The sequence below is a fragment of the Thalia democratica genome, chromosome 5, assembly GCF_965202585.1.
Source record: "Thalia democratica chromosome 5, ktThaDemo2.hap1.1, whole genome shotgun sequence".
Taxonomy (NCBI): Eukaryota; Metazoa; Chordata; class Thaliacea; order Salpida; family Salpidae; genus Thalia; species Thalia democratica.
The window spans coordinates 43080811-43100617 of NC_139169.1; the positions used below are offsets into that span (position 1 = coordinate 43080811).

The 19807-nt window shown below is 25.1% G+C and overlaps 1 protein-coding gene, 1 long non-coding RNA gene and 1 other non-coding gene across 3 annotated transcripts; all 3 read right to left on the bottom strand.

The window, feature by feature from the left end:
* Positions 1-2621: 2621 nt before the first annotated feature.
* On the bottom strand, positions 2622-2703 carry Trnas-gcu (transfer RNA serine (anticodon GCU)). Its single transcript has one exon. It is a non-coding gene; the product is annotated as a tRNA-Ser (tRNA).
* Positions 2704-3772: 1069 nt separating this feature from the next.
* LOC145837271 (uncharacterized) lies at positions 3773-5124 on the bottom strand. The gene is made up of 3 exons (XR_014369935.1): positions 5011-5124; positions 4481-4659; positions 3773-3900 (listed from the first exon to the last, which is right to left on the bottom strand). It is a non-coding gene; the product is annotated as an uncharacterized LOC145837271 (long non-coding RNA).
* Positions 5125-5982: 858 nt separating this feature from the next.
* Positions 5983-15531, bottom strand: LOC145836562 (GPI-anchor transamidase component GPAA1-like). Its single transcript, XM_082944356.1, has 9 exons — positions 15456-15531; positions 12408-12590; positions 10085-10166; positions 9808-9955; positions 9098-9116; positions 8875-9043; positions 8493-8621; positions 7360-7553; positions 5983-6530 (listed from the first exon to the last, which is right to left on the bottom strand). Exons 1-9 carry the CDS (start codon positions 15494-15496, stop codon positions 6356-6358), a joined length of 1140 nt encoding a protein of 379 aa, XP_082800482.1. The 5' UTR covers positions 15497-15531; the 3' UTR covers positions 5983-6355.
* Between the last annotated feature and the right edge of the window lie 4276 nt (positions 15532-19807).

Genomic DNA, 19807 nt, shown 5'->3' on the forward strand with positions numbered 1-19807 from the left:
TAACTCGCGAGCCAATTTTCCTAGGAAAAATTGCTCGCGGTCCGCACAAATTAGAAAGTTGTTGTAAAAGCTATAATTGATTTAAATGTTTATTGAATAAGGTTAAAAATAATTTACCCGGGTTATAAGTAATATTTCAACTTCATAGATATAAACTTTTATAAATAGTTAAAAAGAGTATGCAAACTATGACATTTACTTAAAATAAAACGTTAGATTTTAAGCTAGTTTATTTTCTTATTAGGTTAATATTTATATCAGTCGCTTTCAAAAATATTAGTTACTGTGCACTTGATGCTAATCAAAATTGAAAATTTTATAGTAAAGCTTAGTTTTGTGCGTAGCAAATCACATAAAAAATGCTTTTTAGCTTATACTACCGTCGCGCTAGTTACATTTTTCTGAAAACAGCCCCTAAGTAAATTTTAATTGGATCTTAAAAGTTCGACCTTTGAGTTTATGGCTGAAAATTTATGTACATGTAGCAATTATCACAAAAACACACTCTACGCGTTTTCAGACGATTTAAAGAATTTCATGATTTTCTTAAAAAACAAAATAACAAAATTGATAAAAAATTACAGAAAATTTCGAAACTTCTCCATGAAGCTTTCTTCAAATCATCGGAAAACGCGTAAAATATGTTTTCGTGGTGATTGCTACATGTACAAAAACTTTCAGCCAAAAACTCGAAGATTAAATTTTTAAGATGCCATACAGTTTGCATTGGAATGGCTTAGAAATATGTAAATGGCGTGAAGGTGGTAAAAGCTAGAAATAATTCTATTTATGTTGATTATTTACGTAATTTGCTTAACACAAAAAATTAAAATAAGCTTTACTCCAAGGTCGGGGCAACAGATGCACCCTACTGTGCACATCATTTAATTCAATGAGATAGTCTTTACATTTTTATTCATCTAAGTTTGTTTAATACTGTTTAAAAAATCTATAAGTTTTAAACTTTTTGCCATTAATCTTTTCAAATTTGTATTTTAAAATTACATAATATAGAAATAAATCAACGAACATTATAAAATCAAAAAAATTGAATCTGAAATTTAATATCAAGCTTTTAAAGTCAGTTTTTTACATCTAAGCTTTAACTCTAAAACATTTCTTACCAATTTTACAGTGAGCTAAACTGTATAATCAACTAACTATAAAGTATAAACTCGAATTACTACGTACAACTACAGAACCAATACCGGGTTTGACAATAAAATAAAATTATATAAAATCAAACAAAAACTAATAACAGCCGAGCCGTAAAAAGATTAAAACGCGTGGCGGACCATATAAAATATTTCGCCGAAATAAAAGTTAAAAAAGTACGAGAGATAAAATAAATAAAAAACAATACAAGTAAAATAATTCATAATCTTTGCTAAGATGAATAATTTGAATTCTAAAAAACTGTTTAATTATCAGAACTGAAACAACGGGAACATGCAGACACCAAGATAAGAAATTATGAAGAAAATAGAAACTTTACAACAGCAAAAATTAAAATAAGCATTTCTGAGTGACTTGAGACATACAAATTTTTTTTTTCAGTTTTGATTGTTAATACTAGAACTTTATCATAATATTTGGCTTTTATACAATAACATTTTGTGTGTGTATATGATACACGTAACCAAAAAAATATATTAAACCATCTTTTAATAGAAATAGATATCAATTATTAGATAAAATTATCAATTTACTTTAAAATCATTAACAAGTTTTATATTTAATTAATAAAATATAAAGTTTATTTATATCTGTAAAACTTTATTACGCAGTAACTTTAAGTTCACTTTTGTAGTTCTATTTTTTAGGTTTTTGAAATAAATAGAACAAAACTTTTTTAGCCAAACAGTATTTTGAAATTAGTTGTTACAAATGAATGTTACCATGAAACAAATGTGTATGGCATAAATAAATTTTATATAAATATTTTTTAAATATTTCAAAATAACCTAAATAATAATCAGTTTTAATGAAAAACCAATTACTATAATACATTTTAAAGAAAAGCACAAAAAAAATCATGTGTATTTTATAAAGATGGTTTCAAAAAGTTTTAATATCCCCACTTATATTTTACGTTAATACAATTTTAAAATAATTAGAAAACAAAACAGTTGCAAAAAAATATATATACTGGTATAATGAAAGAAAATTATAAACAAAAATGTTTGCTAATAAAACTATCAACTAGACTTTTTCAAACATCCCATCAAACACTAAACTATATAAATTACAACAAAGATAAGAATGTTGTTTCTTCAATATTTAACAATGTAAACTAAAATATAATTTTTGCAATCGATACTGATCATTTTCGTTTTTTCCAAAAACAAAACATTGTTGTTATCTTCTGATTCTGATTGCTTTATAAATTACAAATGATAGCATTAAACTAGAATTGTAAAATACAACATCATCATGATAAAATATAAGTAAACAGTCTAGTATAATTTAAAATGTATATAAACTACATTTGAAAATAAAATATATGCTGGGAATACTTGATAAGCATTAAACAGTTTTTTTTTTGCAATAACAGTCTTTAAAAAACTATTTACTTTAATTTAAATTATATCGAAAAAAATTCTAAACTTAAACAAAAAAAACGACGAGGATGGGATTCGAACCCACGCGTGCAGAGCACAATGGATTAGCAGTCCATCGCCTTAACCACTCGGCCACCTCGTCTATTAACCTTGATGCTACTGTAGTTTATAAACCTAACATCTTTATTTTTGTTCCACAGTGTGCTTTTATAGCACATTAAGCAGTTATATAACAGTTTTGTAGTTTGATATCTAGTAAAACCGCTGAATACCAAAGTAAACAGTAATTGTATAGTTTAACTACTTATGAAATTTTAATCTTTAAGACGTTTTTTAATCTAACAAATTTAATCAATTAACTAATAAAAAATGACACTAAACTTTTACTTATAATTAGAAAAAAAACTTTTTATTACAAATTCCTTTCTTAGTTTTTACTTCATCAAGTAATTTTTTTTTTATCATGTTAATTTTTTTAGTATATTAAAAAATAATTAAGACTTCCAAAGTTAAAGCGTTTTGAACTTCTAATTGTTTATGTATTTTTTTAATCTTTTTTGTCATTATTTTTTCAAACATCTTACCTTAAACAATATCCTTACTAGAAAAGTTATATCAATAGTATAATTTTGTTAAAAACATTGAATGCATTCATCAAAGTATGCTTTAACGACAAAAAGTTTTATTTAAACAAATAATTGGCTTTAACAAGTTTGTTTAAAAAAAAATTTAAATTAAAAAAATATTAAGTTACAAACTATTCATAACGTACAAATTGAAATATTCAACCAAGCAGGAAAATAGAGCAGATAAGTAAATACTGACCAGTTGTGAAAACTTCCAATAATACTGAAATATTTTGTTATTTTTGTTAATATAAACGGGGAACCTGCTATTAGTAAAATCATTGAAATCCATTGAACTTTGTTGGAAAAGACAAAATAATTAGAATCTGTCTTTTCATTGTAGTTGCAATAAAATATCTTAAACATTAAATAAATATGCTAAAAACAAATTAATTTTAATGAATTATCTAAAAAGCGTTAAACAAATTATTATCTAACTCGATTTCTTTCAAACTCAATATATGTAACTCTACAAAAAGTCGTTTTTTTTTTTAAATAAAGCTGTTTTTTGTTAACAAACTTACAATTTACAATTAGTTCTGTTCGAAGCATATAAGAAAAGTATAACTGGAACAAGAAATAGACTGCAAATGAAAGCAAACGAGAAATTGTAGATTGAAGTAGTCCCTATAGTGATCAGTAATCTGAAAATGGACAATTCTTCACTACGGTGACGTACCTCAATGTTGTTCCCCACAAATGACGAAAAATCTCTAATAAAAATTATTGTTTATTAAAAGAGTCACTTTATAACATATAGTTAGTTATATTTCTGAAATATTTATAACTATTTTCCATTTTTAAAATTAAACGCATATTAAATTTAATTTTTATGATATGGTTTTACAGTAACTATAATATATAAATGATTTAATTGCTAAAACTTCTTAAAACATAACTAAAAATGATTTTATAAAATCTTTAATATAAATACCAAAGCACAAAATACATAAAGCATATTTATAGAGTATAAAAATGTTCTTGTAATTAATCATCTCTAAAAAAAACTGATTGTTTGATTGAAACAGTTTTTAGAAGAAAACTACGAACTTATAAATGAAAGATAACAAAATACAAGACAAAGAAAAGTATTAAACTAAACTAATTAAATTACTAAGTTAAACATATACTGTTTTTGTGGTTTCAATTTCTAAATAAGTTTAAAATAAACCTATTAAGTTATATTTGCTATACACTTCTTGATTTTTTTTATATACTATAGTTATAAAAAATGAAATAAGCTATAAACATAATTGAAGTAAATAGAACTCCTAAAAAATTAAATAAACTTACAAAACTTTAAGTCCAATAAAGACGCAAAAAACTTCAGATAGCAACAAAAAAACAGTATATCCGTCCAAGTAGTTGATAGATTTGTACAAAAAAAAAGCTGCTAATTGACAATATAATGCTATTGCAGATACTTTGTACCAAATCGTAACAAACTTTGCTGAATCATAAAGCTGTAAAGTCTGAAATATGAGTAGAAACTTAACGTTGTATTATAGAAGTACTGCTTTTCTTAACATAATGCTAAGTATATTTTTATAAAAAAATTATTTATTTAAAAATTATCTTATAGCAAAAATACAGTTTTACTATACTTGAAAATAAATTTAACTTTACAACAAAAAACAAAAAATTTCGTAAATGCTAATACTATAGTCTTAACTTATTATCCAAAAAAAGACAAACTATTTTTATAACGAAAATCAAAACAAAAATTATTATACATAATGGAAGCTCCTATTTAAAATAAGCTCCTGACAAACCATCAGTTTTAATAACTTGCACAGCATATAAAAGTCTATTAATTAACTTACTGGTAATTTATAAACCTCTGGAAGACCTTTCCTGTTTATGACTTCATCGCATATTGTTAGATACTTTTGATGCTTTTTAAATTTATTTTCTTCAGCTAAATGCCAACCAAAAACGTTTTTGTTAGTTAAGGAGTTTTTTAATTTAAAAAAGTCATAAATAATTGATACTTACTCTGAGTCCTTTTAAGTATTATATCTTGAAATCATTTTCGTAACTTAAGAATTTTTAAGACGAATATAAACTAATCTAATAATAAAAAATTCTGGCACTTCATCGTAATTACAACCAACTATTAGTCTTAAATTTTGAAAATGTACATTAAAAAAATCTTAGATATAAACTTTCAAAACTACTACAGGTACAATATGCAGCATTTTTGTAATAAAAATACTATAATAATATAAAGAAATGCATTTTTTCAAACACATAACTAGCCCAGAATAGTTTAAAGCTAGCATGGGTCAGTATACATTACTACCTGAAATTATTTACCTACTGTAATAAAAAACATATTTTTAACAACAAATAGTTTTAGTTAGTACTAAAAAAATTTAATCAGTATTTTTTTAAAATTAAACATATCTGAATAAATCGAGGTAATATATAGCCTATGTAATAAAAAATCTTAGTTTCTATATTTTATCTACTTACAATCCAAATAAACCAGTTTTTGTTAGGTATTTGGTGTACAAAGTATCTGTATAAGGTTTAATAATTAGTACAAAAATATCTAGTTTAAAAACTACCTGGTCATCTTGCTTCTTTAATGCTTATCTTAATAAAGGGATTAAGTCAGGGTTGCCAAAGGTTTTTTGTAAGTTTCTCAAGATTTTTTGAAAAAACAAGTGTTTTTATCATAAAATTAAACTTAAGGTATAAAAACTGTCTTATATAGTATTATTACATTAAAAGGATACTGCTACTTTAGATGTATTTTTTAATGAAAAAAAAAGACACTATTTTTTTCTAATAGATTTCTCGTATCTAATTGAAATTCGTTACTTTACATGTAAAAACACTTTAAAGTCCAAGGCTTTTCCAGAATTTTTGGTGATTTTGTTCGAAACTCAGGTTTTCCAGTTTTTTTTTTGACTATATTGTCAAACTCCAGTTTTTTTCCAAGATTCCATATTTTTTGGCAACCCTGTAAAAGTCTGTGTAAGTCTGCTTATGATACAGGGCTTTCTTTATAATGATACTAGCTATAACTTTAAATTAAATACAAACACTTCTTAAAGGAATACCGATATACAAAACTACACACTTTTTATTTTAGTATAAAACTTAAAAACTCGGATTAAGCAAATCAAACTTAAAAGTTTCAATTTTAGAAATGTTATAGTACTAGTAAACCACAAAGGATATTTGGAGGAGTGGAGCAAGTAGCATGAGAAGAACGGAGTACACGTAACTTCCATTTGATACGAAGCTTGTCGTTGATGGAAGCACGTAGTAGAAGAAGGATTGGTGCAATCTCTCCTGTAAGTTGTTCAAACTTCTTAATATATGTTCGACCACTCTGCAGTGAATAAATAATTATAAATTAAATACTATCTAAAAATCAAAACTGAACAAACATTAAATTTGTTCACACTTATAAGCTGTAATACAAAATGATGTATTCGTTTAAATTTCAAATACTTTTTGTAGTTAAAGCGTTTTTCTGCAAACTAATAATATAAATTGTATAAAAATTTTGTCTTATATTAGACTTCTTTAATTTAATTAAAGATTATTTTTTTGCCAACGGATGCACTTAAAACTGATTTTTTTACAGTATAGTTTATTTTTTCTTCATATAGTTTTCAAATAAAGTAAATCTGGTTTTGCTTTGGTAATCTACTTAATTTTACTGAAATCGTTGCTCTAAAAGTCTTAAGTAACGAAATAAACAAAACAACGAATACAGTTTTTTTATTTTCGATAACATCTTTGAACAAGATTATATTGAATAACTCAGTAAGTAGTTCTCTAGTATGCAATGATAAAAAAGTTTAAATCATCAAAGTTTGGCTTCTCATAAAGTTTATAAACATATGAAAATAACTTGATACCTAATAAGTTATCACAAAATAGATTTCCATTCAAAAAAATTTAGCAGTCAAAAGATAATTAGCCTATATTACTTGATAAAAGTTAATCAAAAGACTCTTATTTTGAAAAATAATCAAAATTGTAATGCTCACTAAAAGCATTGATTTGATTATTTACTTCTTTAGATGATATTTTAAACTCACAAAATCATTTGAATGTGTTCTGGACCAACTTTTGAATGATATTTTGTGTATAAAAACTTATCATATAACACGTGCATTTTTTTAAATAAACAACTTTAAATTTTGACTAACATCATTCCTTCCACTTTACCGTCAGATTTTTTGTAATTATCGTTGAGTTTTGTTTCTAGCGTCAAAGATTCTACTCTATGACTTAACAATGGGGCGTGATTTTCGTTTGAACACCCTGAAAACTGCTTAATCATCATGTTTAAAGAGGATTGCATATTGATAAGCCAGTTAGAACTTCGTGAATCTTCTAAACTCTACAGTGTTATAAACTTTTGTAATTTTTTTTGAAACTTTTTCTTTTTCTAAATGACACACTAAACATTTCACTTGTTTATAATTTAAGTTTAAATTCATAGTATGGTTTTTTTTTTTAATATTAAGTAAACTTAATTTAAAAAAACACCTTTTAAAAAATTTAAGTATTTTAAGTAAATGAAGCATAACTTAAATCATTTGGTTATTTTACACTTTATAAAATTATTAATATTAAATTTATTTAAACAAAGGCAACGTCGATTCACCCTACAGGGATCTTCAGGCCTAGAAAATAAAAAATTGTCTCCAAAATAAGTTTTGTCGAGACCTTTTGTGCTAAAGGAATACCCTTTACATTTACCTATTTATAAAGTTATAAACAATAAAACAAAGTTATTATTTTTTCTTAATGTAGTTTATCAAAGCTTTATGTCTTAAGGTTGACAGTAAATTAAAAAATTAAATAAATGAGAAAAAAGAGTTGCCTAGGATAAAAAGGCAAAAATAACATAACATATTAATTATATGCAACAAAAAAGAGAACAGTTTTTACAATGTAAATAAATCCCATTTTAGAATATATATAAACTAAAATTATACATCAACGATAAAACTAGTTTGTAATACAGAATGAATGACATAGCTAAAAATTTTTTAAATAAATCAAAACTAAAATAAAGTTTTTTTTAAGTTGTTGAATGATGTCTTTAGTAAAAAAGGTTTCAAACACCAAACTTTAGAGTAGTGTTATTTATTAAGGCTAGGAAAAAGTTATAATGTACAAACTTTGGTTAAATCTTTTGTAAAACATACTGCAGAAAAAAATATTTTTGATAATTTTTAATCAAAAAACACTGACACGTGGTTATTAGCTATCAGTTCTGAACATATGACAAACAAACAAACTAATGCAATAGTAGTAAGACAAATAAAACTACCAGATTATTAATGGTAACACCATAACCATGTTTGTTTGCTATCCTTTTAGCTAAATTGAACAGGTCTAAGTTAGGTAACTTCTTATTGAAACCTTCCAACTTAACATCAAAAATATTTATTTTTGGTATCTAGAAATAAAGTATGATAATACGTTATACTCGTCAACAAAACTAGCAGATTAGCAATTAAAACATATTTATATAATATACTACAAAAATTTATTGAAATCTATATAACTCTAATCCGAAATAATTTTATTATTTTCTATAATTAATTAAATCAAGCAGTCTTGTATAAAACTTTAGGTTCGAAATTAAATTATACATATTTTAATATTTATGTCTTTTTAGACTTATTTATACAAACTAACTAAAACCATACTTTAAACTCAAGTACAATTCCTGCTTGTATTGAGCCGGCATGACCTTGCAGTGTTTCCGAGTTAATTGATCTAGTAGGCGGTAGGTTGTAACTTTCAATAAAAGCTTCAACTCCAGTTTTACCGTGCTCAGAAAACAACAAATCAAGTCTTTCGCCCAAAACAACTGGTCTATATTGAAAAAACAAATTTTATTTTGCTAAAAATTAAAACTAAGTAAATTACTTCAAGGCTACGCTGAATGCTAAGAATAATTTTTGTTAGTTTTACTAAATAGTTTAGAAGCTCGTCTCTCGAAGATTAATTATTAATAACTTTAATTATTTCTAAAGATAAAACTAATTGGTTAAGTAAACATCAGCTGTAGATAATTAGATGAATAAATAAAATGACATAGAACTTTCAATTATCTGTGTTAGACAAGAATTTTTAACAAAATTGAAGAAAACTTTTGTTGGAGTCTTAGTAATAATTCTTGGAATTGTCTAACTTACTGGTGGTAAATTAAAATATCAAAGTATACAGAAGGAATAAATACTTATAAAAAGTTTTTAATTAAGATAATCACGTTTGTGCAAACTATAGATGATAAAATTGAATACAGATTAACTAAAAATTTTGAAACCAAAATTTATAACTAACAAAAGTTTCACATACAATGATTTTTCTTTAAAAAATACCAACACACAAATTAAGCAAAATAAAAACTAAAAAAATAAGATCTTAATTATTATCTATGTACAAATAAAAAACCGATAACTTTTGTTTATTTAATGCGGTTTTAAACTAATTTCAATTGAAACCTTTTACAAAAAAAAACTAATTTAGTTTTATTTAAAATAAACTTGCTTTTACACGAAAAAAAGTGCTTTACAATTGTGACTGTTTTGAGACATGAAGTACAAGGTATTTATCTATTATAAAATAAAACTTACTTTGAACAACTTTCGCATATGAAATTACTTGTCCTACAGCATAATTTTCTTCTCCGTTTTTAATGGGAACATTTAAAATAATGCATTCTTCATTGAAGGTTCTTCTTGCGCGAATTATAGCATATGTATTGGTTCCTACTTCACTTATCTACAAATAAAAATGATACTTAAATGTAAAAACTAAACAGTAATTATTATTCATCTTTAAAGTAAAATTCAGTTACAAAACGATAACTCAATGCAACTCAATAGAACTGAATAATACTTTATGACTTACTTCAGATGAAAACTTTTGTTGATAGGATTCAGTTTCATTTTTTTGCAACAGAGCGAAAATTTTATCAACAACAGAATGCTCACTTCAAAAAAAAATCAAAACTTTAATAATCAAGTAATTTAAAATCAAACTAAAAAATATCAATTTAAACAAAATACTATTGACTTAAAAACACACTTAAACTAATTAAATTGCATTAGTAAAAATCATTAACTTGATAAATGCTTTAAAAAAAACAAGGCAATAGTACAACATAAAATAAGAAAACTACTTTTTTTCAATTTGTAGACCAAAATAAACTAGTAGTACAAATATAAAAAAGTAGATAGTTTTTATGGTTTAGCGTTTAAAGTTGGAGTTAAAGTGCTTGATATTAAAAAAAAAGAAAAGACAGAGTAAAGTATATTTAAAATAAAATCTAACAGAATTACAAAGATGTAAAGTCTTATATTTTGGGACACGTTTAAAATCCACCAGGGATCAAAATTCACCCACGTTCAAAATCTACCCGATCAAAATCCACCCAATCAAATTCGAGAAATGCTTACCGATCGAGGGTAAGGGTTATTAGTGATAGTGAAAAATAAATTTAAAAAAATCATATAAAAGTATATAAAATAAATTAATAAATAAAGAAAATATAAAATTTGGGTGGATTTTGATAATATACCAATATTTTACAATCAAAAAACTTTCAGAAACAATGAAAAATTGGTGCAAGTAAGGATTTATACAAAAACTACAAGTTTTATTACATATTAGTTGAAATTAAATTTAATTTATTAGCCTATTTAAGTTTTAAAAAACTTTATTTAAAAAAATAATTAACTTTTATTTAATTGTGTAAATGAGTATACTGGTACAAATTAAGAATGAAATAGTTTAACTGGACCTTTTAGACCATTTTGTATTTATTTAAATATAAAGTTAACTTTTAAGACATTATCAAAAACTTTTTAATAGGTTAAATTTTTTCAATATGAGTTGTCACAGTTTGAATTGTCATTGAACAAGTCAGTTTAGTGTCAGCTAATAAGGACCATAATAAGTGTTTTACTTTTAAATTATGTGTTACTCGTAAACAAAAAAAAAAGAATCTAGTAAGACAGCAATATAATCCTCTTAACCTTTTTTACAACCAACGTCCTTTTATTAAAATATTTCCTTAACATTGAGATTTTAGTTCAAAAAAAAAAATTTTTAGTAAATCTTTTCATTTCCAAAAATTTATGTTCAGTAGGTTTGTATATGATTTTTTTTTAAAAGATGACTATATTTAAAAATTATTCAAAATTTTTATACATATAAATTTGACTAATACTTCATAATTTAAAGTTTCATGCAAGAGTCAATGTTAATTTTAGTAAAAAAAAAGTTTAACCCTGTTATGGCCTTTTGAGTGATAAACTAGCAAAAATGCAGAACAAAACATAGTTTAAGTAAATTAAAAAACAAAAAACTGTTTATCTCAGCAGCAGCTTTTAATTCGAGGTTCAATGGAAAATGAATACTTAATTTTATTATATATTTTGGTTTAAAGTAAACAAATAAAGAAATCTCAACTACTGGAGGAGAAATAATGAATTTATTCTTTCAAGATTTTATTTTATAAACTAAGTTTCGGTCAAAAACATCATCAGTGCTTAAATAAATAAATACTTTATTTTATAATAAAAATAGAATTATAATAAATATTATAATAACTGTTTTTTTTTTCGTTCTTTATTTCATTTTAATGATTGACATAAATAATGACGATTAATAACATTAATTTAAAAAGTCAAATAGAAAATGAAATGATTTTTATGTTGAAAAATACTATAAGTTTTATGGCACATTATTATTTTTAGCGCAGAGCTTAACTCTCGTTATAAATCAACTTAAACAAACTAAACTTTTAAAGCAAAAATATACTTTTGCATGTACACTAAAAATAAAGATAAAATATATTATGAAGTAGTAATCCAAACTATGTATAATTAATTTTTTAAACAGGTAGAAGTTTGTTAGTAAAATATAATTTTTGTATTTAGAAATATCTTTAAGAAATGGAAATAGAAACCTTGAAATAGTAAATAACATGCTTAAGAACTAATTCATATAAATTGTTGGTCTTACACACATTATATTATCGATGAAACAAATGTAAAAAACGTTTCTAAAATAAATTTTTCAAATAATTAGAAAAATCTAAATCAACAAAAAAAACTATCAATTGCAAATTACTCATTATTTTATATATAGAGCTTGTCTTTAAAATTTTAGAAAACTTTATAAGTTTTACAAGTCAATTTTATTTATTCTAGCTTTGAATTATACTTACTGTTCATGTTCTGTATTATAAACATATTGTTGAAGTTCTAGTATATACTGGTTTGGTATATCATTGAAGTAGGTTATAGTTTTCCCAGGAATAAGAGAGTTTTCACTCATATAACATGATCTTTTATTTTGAGGTAGGTGCAATATAGGCAACCAAATAACTCCAAGTAGATATAATAAAAAACTGCAAAAACATTAATAAAATTTAAATTGTGATACAAAATAATGAAAACGAACTTTTTTTTGTCACAATCACACTTCAACAAAAACTAAAAACAATAAACTAAATCTTATGAGAGCTTATTTTATGGAAAAATGTATGCTTACACTAGTTTTGTCTAATGTGGGTAGGTGCAAAGTCAATTCAATTTGAAAGCTGTTTTCAAGAAAAAGAAAAAAAATATTTAAGCAGCTAAAGCTAAACTAATTTTCACTAACTCAGTTCTTAGTCCTAGAGTAAAGATCTCATACTCAAAAACAATTATAATAATCGTTTACAATTTCAAAAGCTGTTGCTAAAACAATTAAACAAGTCAAACCTCCAGACACTTAGTAACAAGAACTAGAGAGCTTGTTCTAAAATATGTTTGGAATAATACTAACAATCAAACAAAGCCCATTAGTATTACAATAAGGATTGGTATGAAAATCAGCAAAGCACTTGATTAAGAATCAAGTTCTGCAAGTTGTTACAATGAAACAAGTTTTAAAAATAAGAAAATGTTATAATGTTTTTAATATAGTTAAAATTTAAGCTATACTTATACATTAGGGTGCATCTGTTGCCCCTAATGTATAATAATAAGATGAAAATTTGTAGTAGAGCTTAGTGCAATTTTTTGTGCATGGTAAATCACATAAAAAACTAACACAAAAAAAATCTGGCTTCATAGCTATTTGCTAATTAGTGCTAGTGGCATTTGAAAACTTTGTTTCATCAATATTTTTGGCAGGGAGGTTTTCTTTAATTTAATTTCGGAATTAAAATAACTTTTAATATAAAATATCAATCATCTAAAGAAATATATAAAATATATTTAACACAAATATTTGTTGAGAGTTGATGTTTTTTTATTATAACAAAATCACATTAGCTTGCTTGAACTATTCTTCATTCTGTGGTTTGTTACAACCTTCTTATCATTTTTGATTACTTGTAAATTGTCTAAAAGTGCGTCTTCATTTATCAGAGAAGTTATAAATTTACTGGATAATTTAATACCTTTGTGTTGTTGACAACATTATATAATTTACTATTGCTTTTACATCTAACCAATCTTTGTTGCTAGTCCATAGTTCTGGTGATTTGATAAGAAAAGAACGACTGCAGTCTAGGACTTAAAAGAAATATGAAACTACTTACAACAAAGTCTATTAAATCTTGCTTCTAATTAGCCTAAACAGATAGTATAAATAACTCATTTTTTCTTATAAATGTGTGAAGCTTATTCTGATTTACATGGTGATTTAAAGCATCAGCTACCTTAGCTTTGACTGATTGACTGGTATCATCATCAAACAAACTCAAAGGAACTAGTTCTTCAACAAGATATCAGAGATGGTGATTTATGGCATTTAGCGCAGAGGTTACACATAACTCATCAGTACTTTTGTAATTTAAAAAGTATTTGTTAAATCCAAGTTAGGTTATAGCTACCTATAATGACTAGCTTAATAAGTAGTGAGTTATCATGCTGCTTACTTAAGGTTTTAAACAATATCCAGCTGACAGCAATACCATCCAATGATACTTGGATTAACTAGTTTTTATCAAAACCTTTAATTGCATTTTTAAGATTGCAAAAAAGATCTATTGATAAGTCATGTGTCAAAAACTCAGATGTGAAATATTGGTTAACCACTTCTAATTTCTTATGATGAAAACATCTAAAAATAATGTAAAATCTAGAGATTTTTTAGAAAATTGCAAAAATATTGGAAATTTTAGGGAATACTAGGAGCCCATGCTAAGAACTTGATGCATTAAAATGTTTCAATTTAAATCACTATTTAAAGTTATTTGTGTTTTATCTATACCGATTGCTGTAGTGAGCAAACTGCAGCCCACAAACTTGTAAATCCGGTCTGCTAAACCGAAAATTTTGGAAACTTAATACTAGCTATTATTAAATTTGTAATTAAGAGTTAAAAAAAAAGGTTTCAGTAATGATTAACAAGAATTATGAAACTTATACCAGATATTCTAGGCTTTGTGTTGAAGATTAATACAAAGGTCATATAGCAACTGAAACTACGACTGCTTACCTTCAATTTTCTTTTTTTAATTTGGCTTGAGACCACAAAATGCTTGCTGACCTCTGTACTAGTGTATGGAATACTGTGAGGTAAACAAAAACCAATTTGGTTTTCAATTAGAATATTTTTAATAAAAAAACAATAAATACAATTATGAATCATAGTTACATAAATGTTCTTTAGCATTGTTTCGGCTGCTTTAAAACATGATTTTAGTACATTGGAAAACTTATGTTTTATCTGTATATAAAAACTATTCAGCATATTTTATCTGTAAACCTAAATAAACTAAAAAAGCCAAGCAAGATAAAAGGAACAGGTTGAACATAAAAATTATTGTTGAAAGTTGAGGAACTTGTCTCAGATATTCCTGATGAAGAATGTATCTACATTATATTTAAAGAAAAAGAAGAACTTCAAGACAATATCACATGACAAAGGCAATTGAAAAACAAATACTATGGATAACAAAGCATCTGGTATTGTAAGATACAATAACACTATCATTTAGAATAACATAGTCTGTTTATAGATAAAAGACTTATTTAGTAATTAATTACTTTTTAGAGATTAACTATCAAACAAACACTATTCAAATAATTTTAAAAAATTGAGAGTATTTTTATTGTATAAAATTCCATTTCAAATTTTAGTGTTTTCAACTCTGATCAATTCGGAAAACTTTTTTTTACTATTAAGATAAACATGATTTTTTCACTATAAACATGTTTAAAATATTTTGTTGATGCTTAATATTTAAAGTCATTATTATAACTAATAAAGCTAAACTAACCAAACTTTTGTATTGTGTTTTGATACAAGTTTTTGAAACATTTAGATATTGTATAAAACTAAATCTACACAAAACCTGGACAAAACATTTTCGTTTAAGTTATATTTTTAATCATACTAAAATAATGTAAATATGTTTATGGAACTGTAGAAAAAGATTAAAAGTTTCAAACTAATTATTCAAAATTAAATACATAGAACAGATTATAAATAAGTTTATGTAAAAAAAATTATGTTGTAAAACTCGTTTTTTCTGCTGCATAACTTATTTGAAAATATAACAAAACACACTTTATTTTTTTCTTAAATATATTGAGTACTTTCGAAAATTGTATCTTACTAAATTAAACTGAATTGAAATTGAAATAAAACTATACTGTAGTTTAAAGTTTTAAAATATAGAATGACGTTAATCAAGTGTAAAAATTAATTAAATGCTTATACTAAAGAACTTTGCTGTACTAATATAACTCGTTAGATTAAAATCAAACTAAAATAAACAAGCGGTAAAACATGAAAACAAAACTACACTTTTGAAAAAACTTACAAGAAACCAATTACTTAAAAATCACTTAAAATAAGGATTTAAAAAGTCTAATTTGGTATACAAACTTTTTCTACTTACATAAGCTATGCCTAAGATTCAATGTATAATGCTTCTAGAATATGTAGCTTAAAAGAGTTCTTGGCTCTCACTAAAACTGAGAAGTTCTCTTTTTTTTTATAATTTTTTGCACACTCATGATTGTGCAACAAATGTTGCCGAGAAGTATTTTCTTTTAGGTTTTTCCAAACGACCATCAAACTAGCTTTTAAAGATTTTCAGAACATACTGATTGATTCTTAGTGAAATCTTGGAGAGGACTAACACAGTGACAACTAAATTTTTAGATGATGGTACTTTTTTCTTGGATGGGAGAAACATCTTTGTAAATTCCACTCAGAGGTCAATCAGTATACAAAATTGAACAGAGCTGAAAATCTGGTTTACTTCCTCATAAATTTTCTTGAAAACCGCTCAGAATATCAATTTCAGAACCAGAAGATTATAGAAATTTGCTTAAAGGTATAGTTTCATTCAGCTTTAAAACACCCTCAGATGCCAGAATATGTTTGCAAAAAAATGATACACATGGCTGTTTTGTGTTGAGTTAGGTTTTGATGGTAAAATGTACAAACAGATAGATGGGGTTGCAATGGTTTCACCTTTGGGTCCTATCTTGGCCAATATTTTTGTTGGTTACTTAGAAAGTGATTTTTTTTGAATTGTAAAAGTCCTCTTGTGTATCTTTAATACGTAAATGACATTTTTCTCATATCTAAAAACAAACAAGAAAGTTCCAGTTTTCTAAATATCCTAAATAATCTTCACAAAAACCTTAATTTTACTAAAGAAGAAGAACACAACAATACCTTTTAGAAGTTTGTGTCCAACAACCAGTTGATGGGAAACGTTAAACTAAAATCCATCGTAAATTAAATTCAGAGGTATTATATGTTCCTTGGGCATCTTTTGGCCAAGTCAAGCAGAAGCTCAAAGTTGTAACTGGTATGGTGAAGCATTTTACCAGACTTTGTTCTCCTTGCTATCTCAAAGGCAAGTTGAAAACAATTCAAAATACTTAACTTTCTATTGGTTATCCAGGTAACTTAGTTCCAAAAGTTATAACAAGAGCAAGAAATTTAAACGGCTTTGAAAATTATATCATAAATTATATCATATCCCGCAGACATATCCAGTGTAATTAAAACTTCCTTACCTTGTAAATATTTCTGAGAGATTTTCTAAGAATTTTTTTTTTAATTTTTCATAAGTTATTTCAAAATTTATTTATAGTAAAAGTTTTTTTTGATAAAAGTGACAAAATGATTAGTTTCCTATCTAGAAAGAAAACAATATTACCATAAGTTAATTCCAATAAAGCTTAACTTTATCTGTTAATACTATAAACTAAAATTTAGTTATTCTTAGTAAAGAAAGACTTAATTTTACATGGCTATATTTCTTTAAATCAAAAATGCTAGCCTAAGTGACAAAAAATTATCTCTAGTTACATTAAAGTAGCTTAAGTTAGCCTGAGTACATGAAATTACTGAACAAATAATATTTAAGAGCCTAAGACTTAATACTTTAGAATTTCATAAAAGTATCAAAATGACTTAAAACTTTTAAGATAAAATATTTTAAAGACATTTCACAGGGTTGCCAAAGATTTTTTGTTTATTTCTTTCAGGTTTACTAAATTTCTTTATAAAGGTTTTTTAAAAACAAGTTTTTGGCCATTTAGACTATAAAATTAAACTTGGGTAAAAAAAACTGTTTTAAATAGTATAATTATATTTAAAAGGTACCTACTGCATACTGCTATCTTAAGTGTCTTTTTTAACAAAAAAAAAGTTTATGATACAAAAATATGTTGTCTTTAGGATATATTTTTTGTACCTTATCAACATTATACTATTTTACATATTAAAATAGCTTGAAGTTCCAGGTTTTTTTCGTGATTTTTGTTCGAAATTCCTGGTTTTATTCAAAGTTTCCAAAATTCAAGGTTTTTAGGCAACCCTGAAAAACTCAGCTTGAAATATCTCAAAAAAAAAAAGAATGAGATTTAATAAAACTGCAAACATGCTGAAGTTTTTATGAGTAATTTGAAATTTATTTTAACTAGACTGAGTGATTCTGAAATATTAAACTGTGTGATAGCTCTGGTTTTAAACATATTAAGGGTTGTAATTTGTTAAATTTATAACTTTAAAATAACAACTTATTGTAGTATTTATAGTAAAAACGAGGCTGAAGTTTGATAGACATTTAAATATAAGATTTTTAACACATTCAAATTTTTTACTTACAGTCATTACAGCACTTTAATACCGCTCGTACTTACATTAGAACAATGAAACTCTAGAACCTTGTTCCACTTGCGTAGAACTACGTCATCTAAAAGAAATTAACTTTCTACTACAAAAAATAAATTAGTTATGGTACGCCGAAAAATATCGAATTTATTAACAAAAAAAAAGAAGAAGCTTAGTAAACATCGTTTAAAACCGCTCATACTTACATTAGAACAATGAAACTCTAGAACCTTGTTCCATGTGCGTAGAACTACGTCATCAAAAAAAAAAAAAAAACTTTCTACTACAAAAAAAAAAATATTTATGGTACGCCGAAAAATATCGAATTTATTAACAAAAAAATAGAAGAAGCTTAGTAAACATCGTTTAAAACCGCTCATACTTACATTAGAACAATGAAACTTTAGAACCTTGTTCCATGTGCGTAGAACTACGTCATCAAAAAAAAATTAACTTTCTACTATAAAAAATAAATTATTTATGGTACGCCGAAAAATATCGAATTTATTAACAAAAAAAAAGAAGAAGCTTAGTAAACATCGTTTAAAACCGCTCATACTTACATTAGAACAATGAAACTCTAGAACCTTGTTCCATGTGCGTAGAACTACGTCATCAAAAAAAAAAAATTAACTTTCTACTACAAAAAATAAAATAGTTATGGTACGCCGAAAAATATCGAATTTATTAACAAAAAAATAGAAGAAGCTTAGTAAACATCGTTTAAAACCGCTCATACTTACATTAGAACAATGAAACTTTAGAACCTTGTTCCATGTGCGTAGAACTACGTCATCAAAAAAAAATTAACTTTCTACTATAAAAAATAAAATAGTTATGGTACGCTAAAAAATATCGAATTTATTAACAAAAAAATAGAAGAAGCTTAGTAAACATCGTTTAAAACCGCTCATAGTTATTAGAACAATGAAACTCTATTTTAAAATTCTTTTTGGAATTTTAAAAGATTTAAGTTTAGTTTTCTATAGATTTTGTATTAGCTTTTGGCACAAAATATTGGCTTAAAAATAAGGTTAGCCGGTATCTTTTTTTTTGGAAATATGCTTTGATTAACATAAAATAGTAATAATAATAAATTATATACCATGGTTTCTAAATAGAAAACAATACCTTTAGGTCGATGATAATGAAGTAAAAACTAGAAGGAGAAATCGTAATGTAACACCAAAAGTAAGTTTAAATTATTCTATTGAAGTACAAATTAATTCAACATTAACACACTTTTTTTTTTAGTGGGTACTGAACACAACAACAGACAAATATAAACAGGTAGGGTTACTAAATATTATTAGTATTTTAAGTTGTCTATCTAAAACTTATAACATAATATAAACAAAATGACAGTTGAAAAAAATTTGGAAGTCTGATAAGAATTATGATTTACGAAGAGCGGTAACTACGGTCAGAGCTTATACCGGAGATATTCAAAGTATTACTATCTCAAACATGAAATCTCTCAACCTAGAAAAC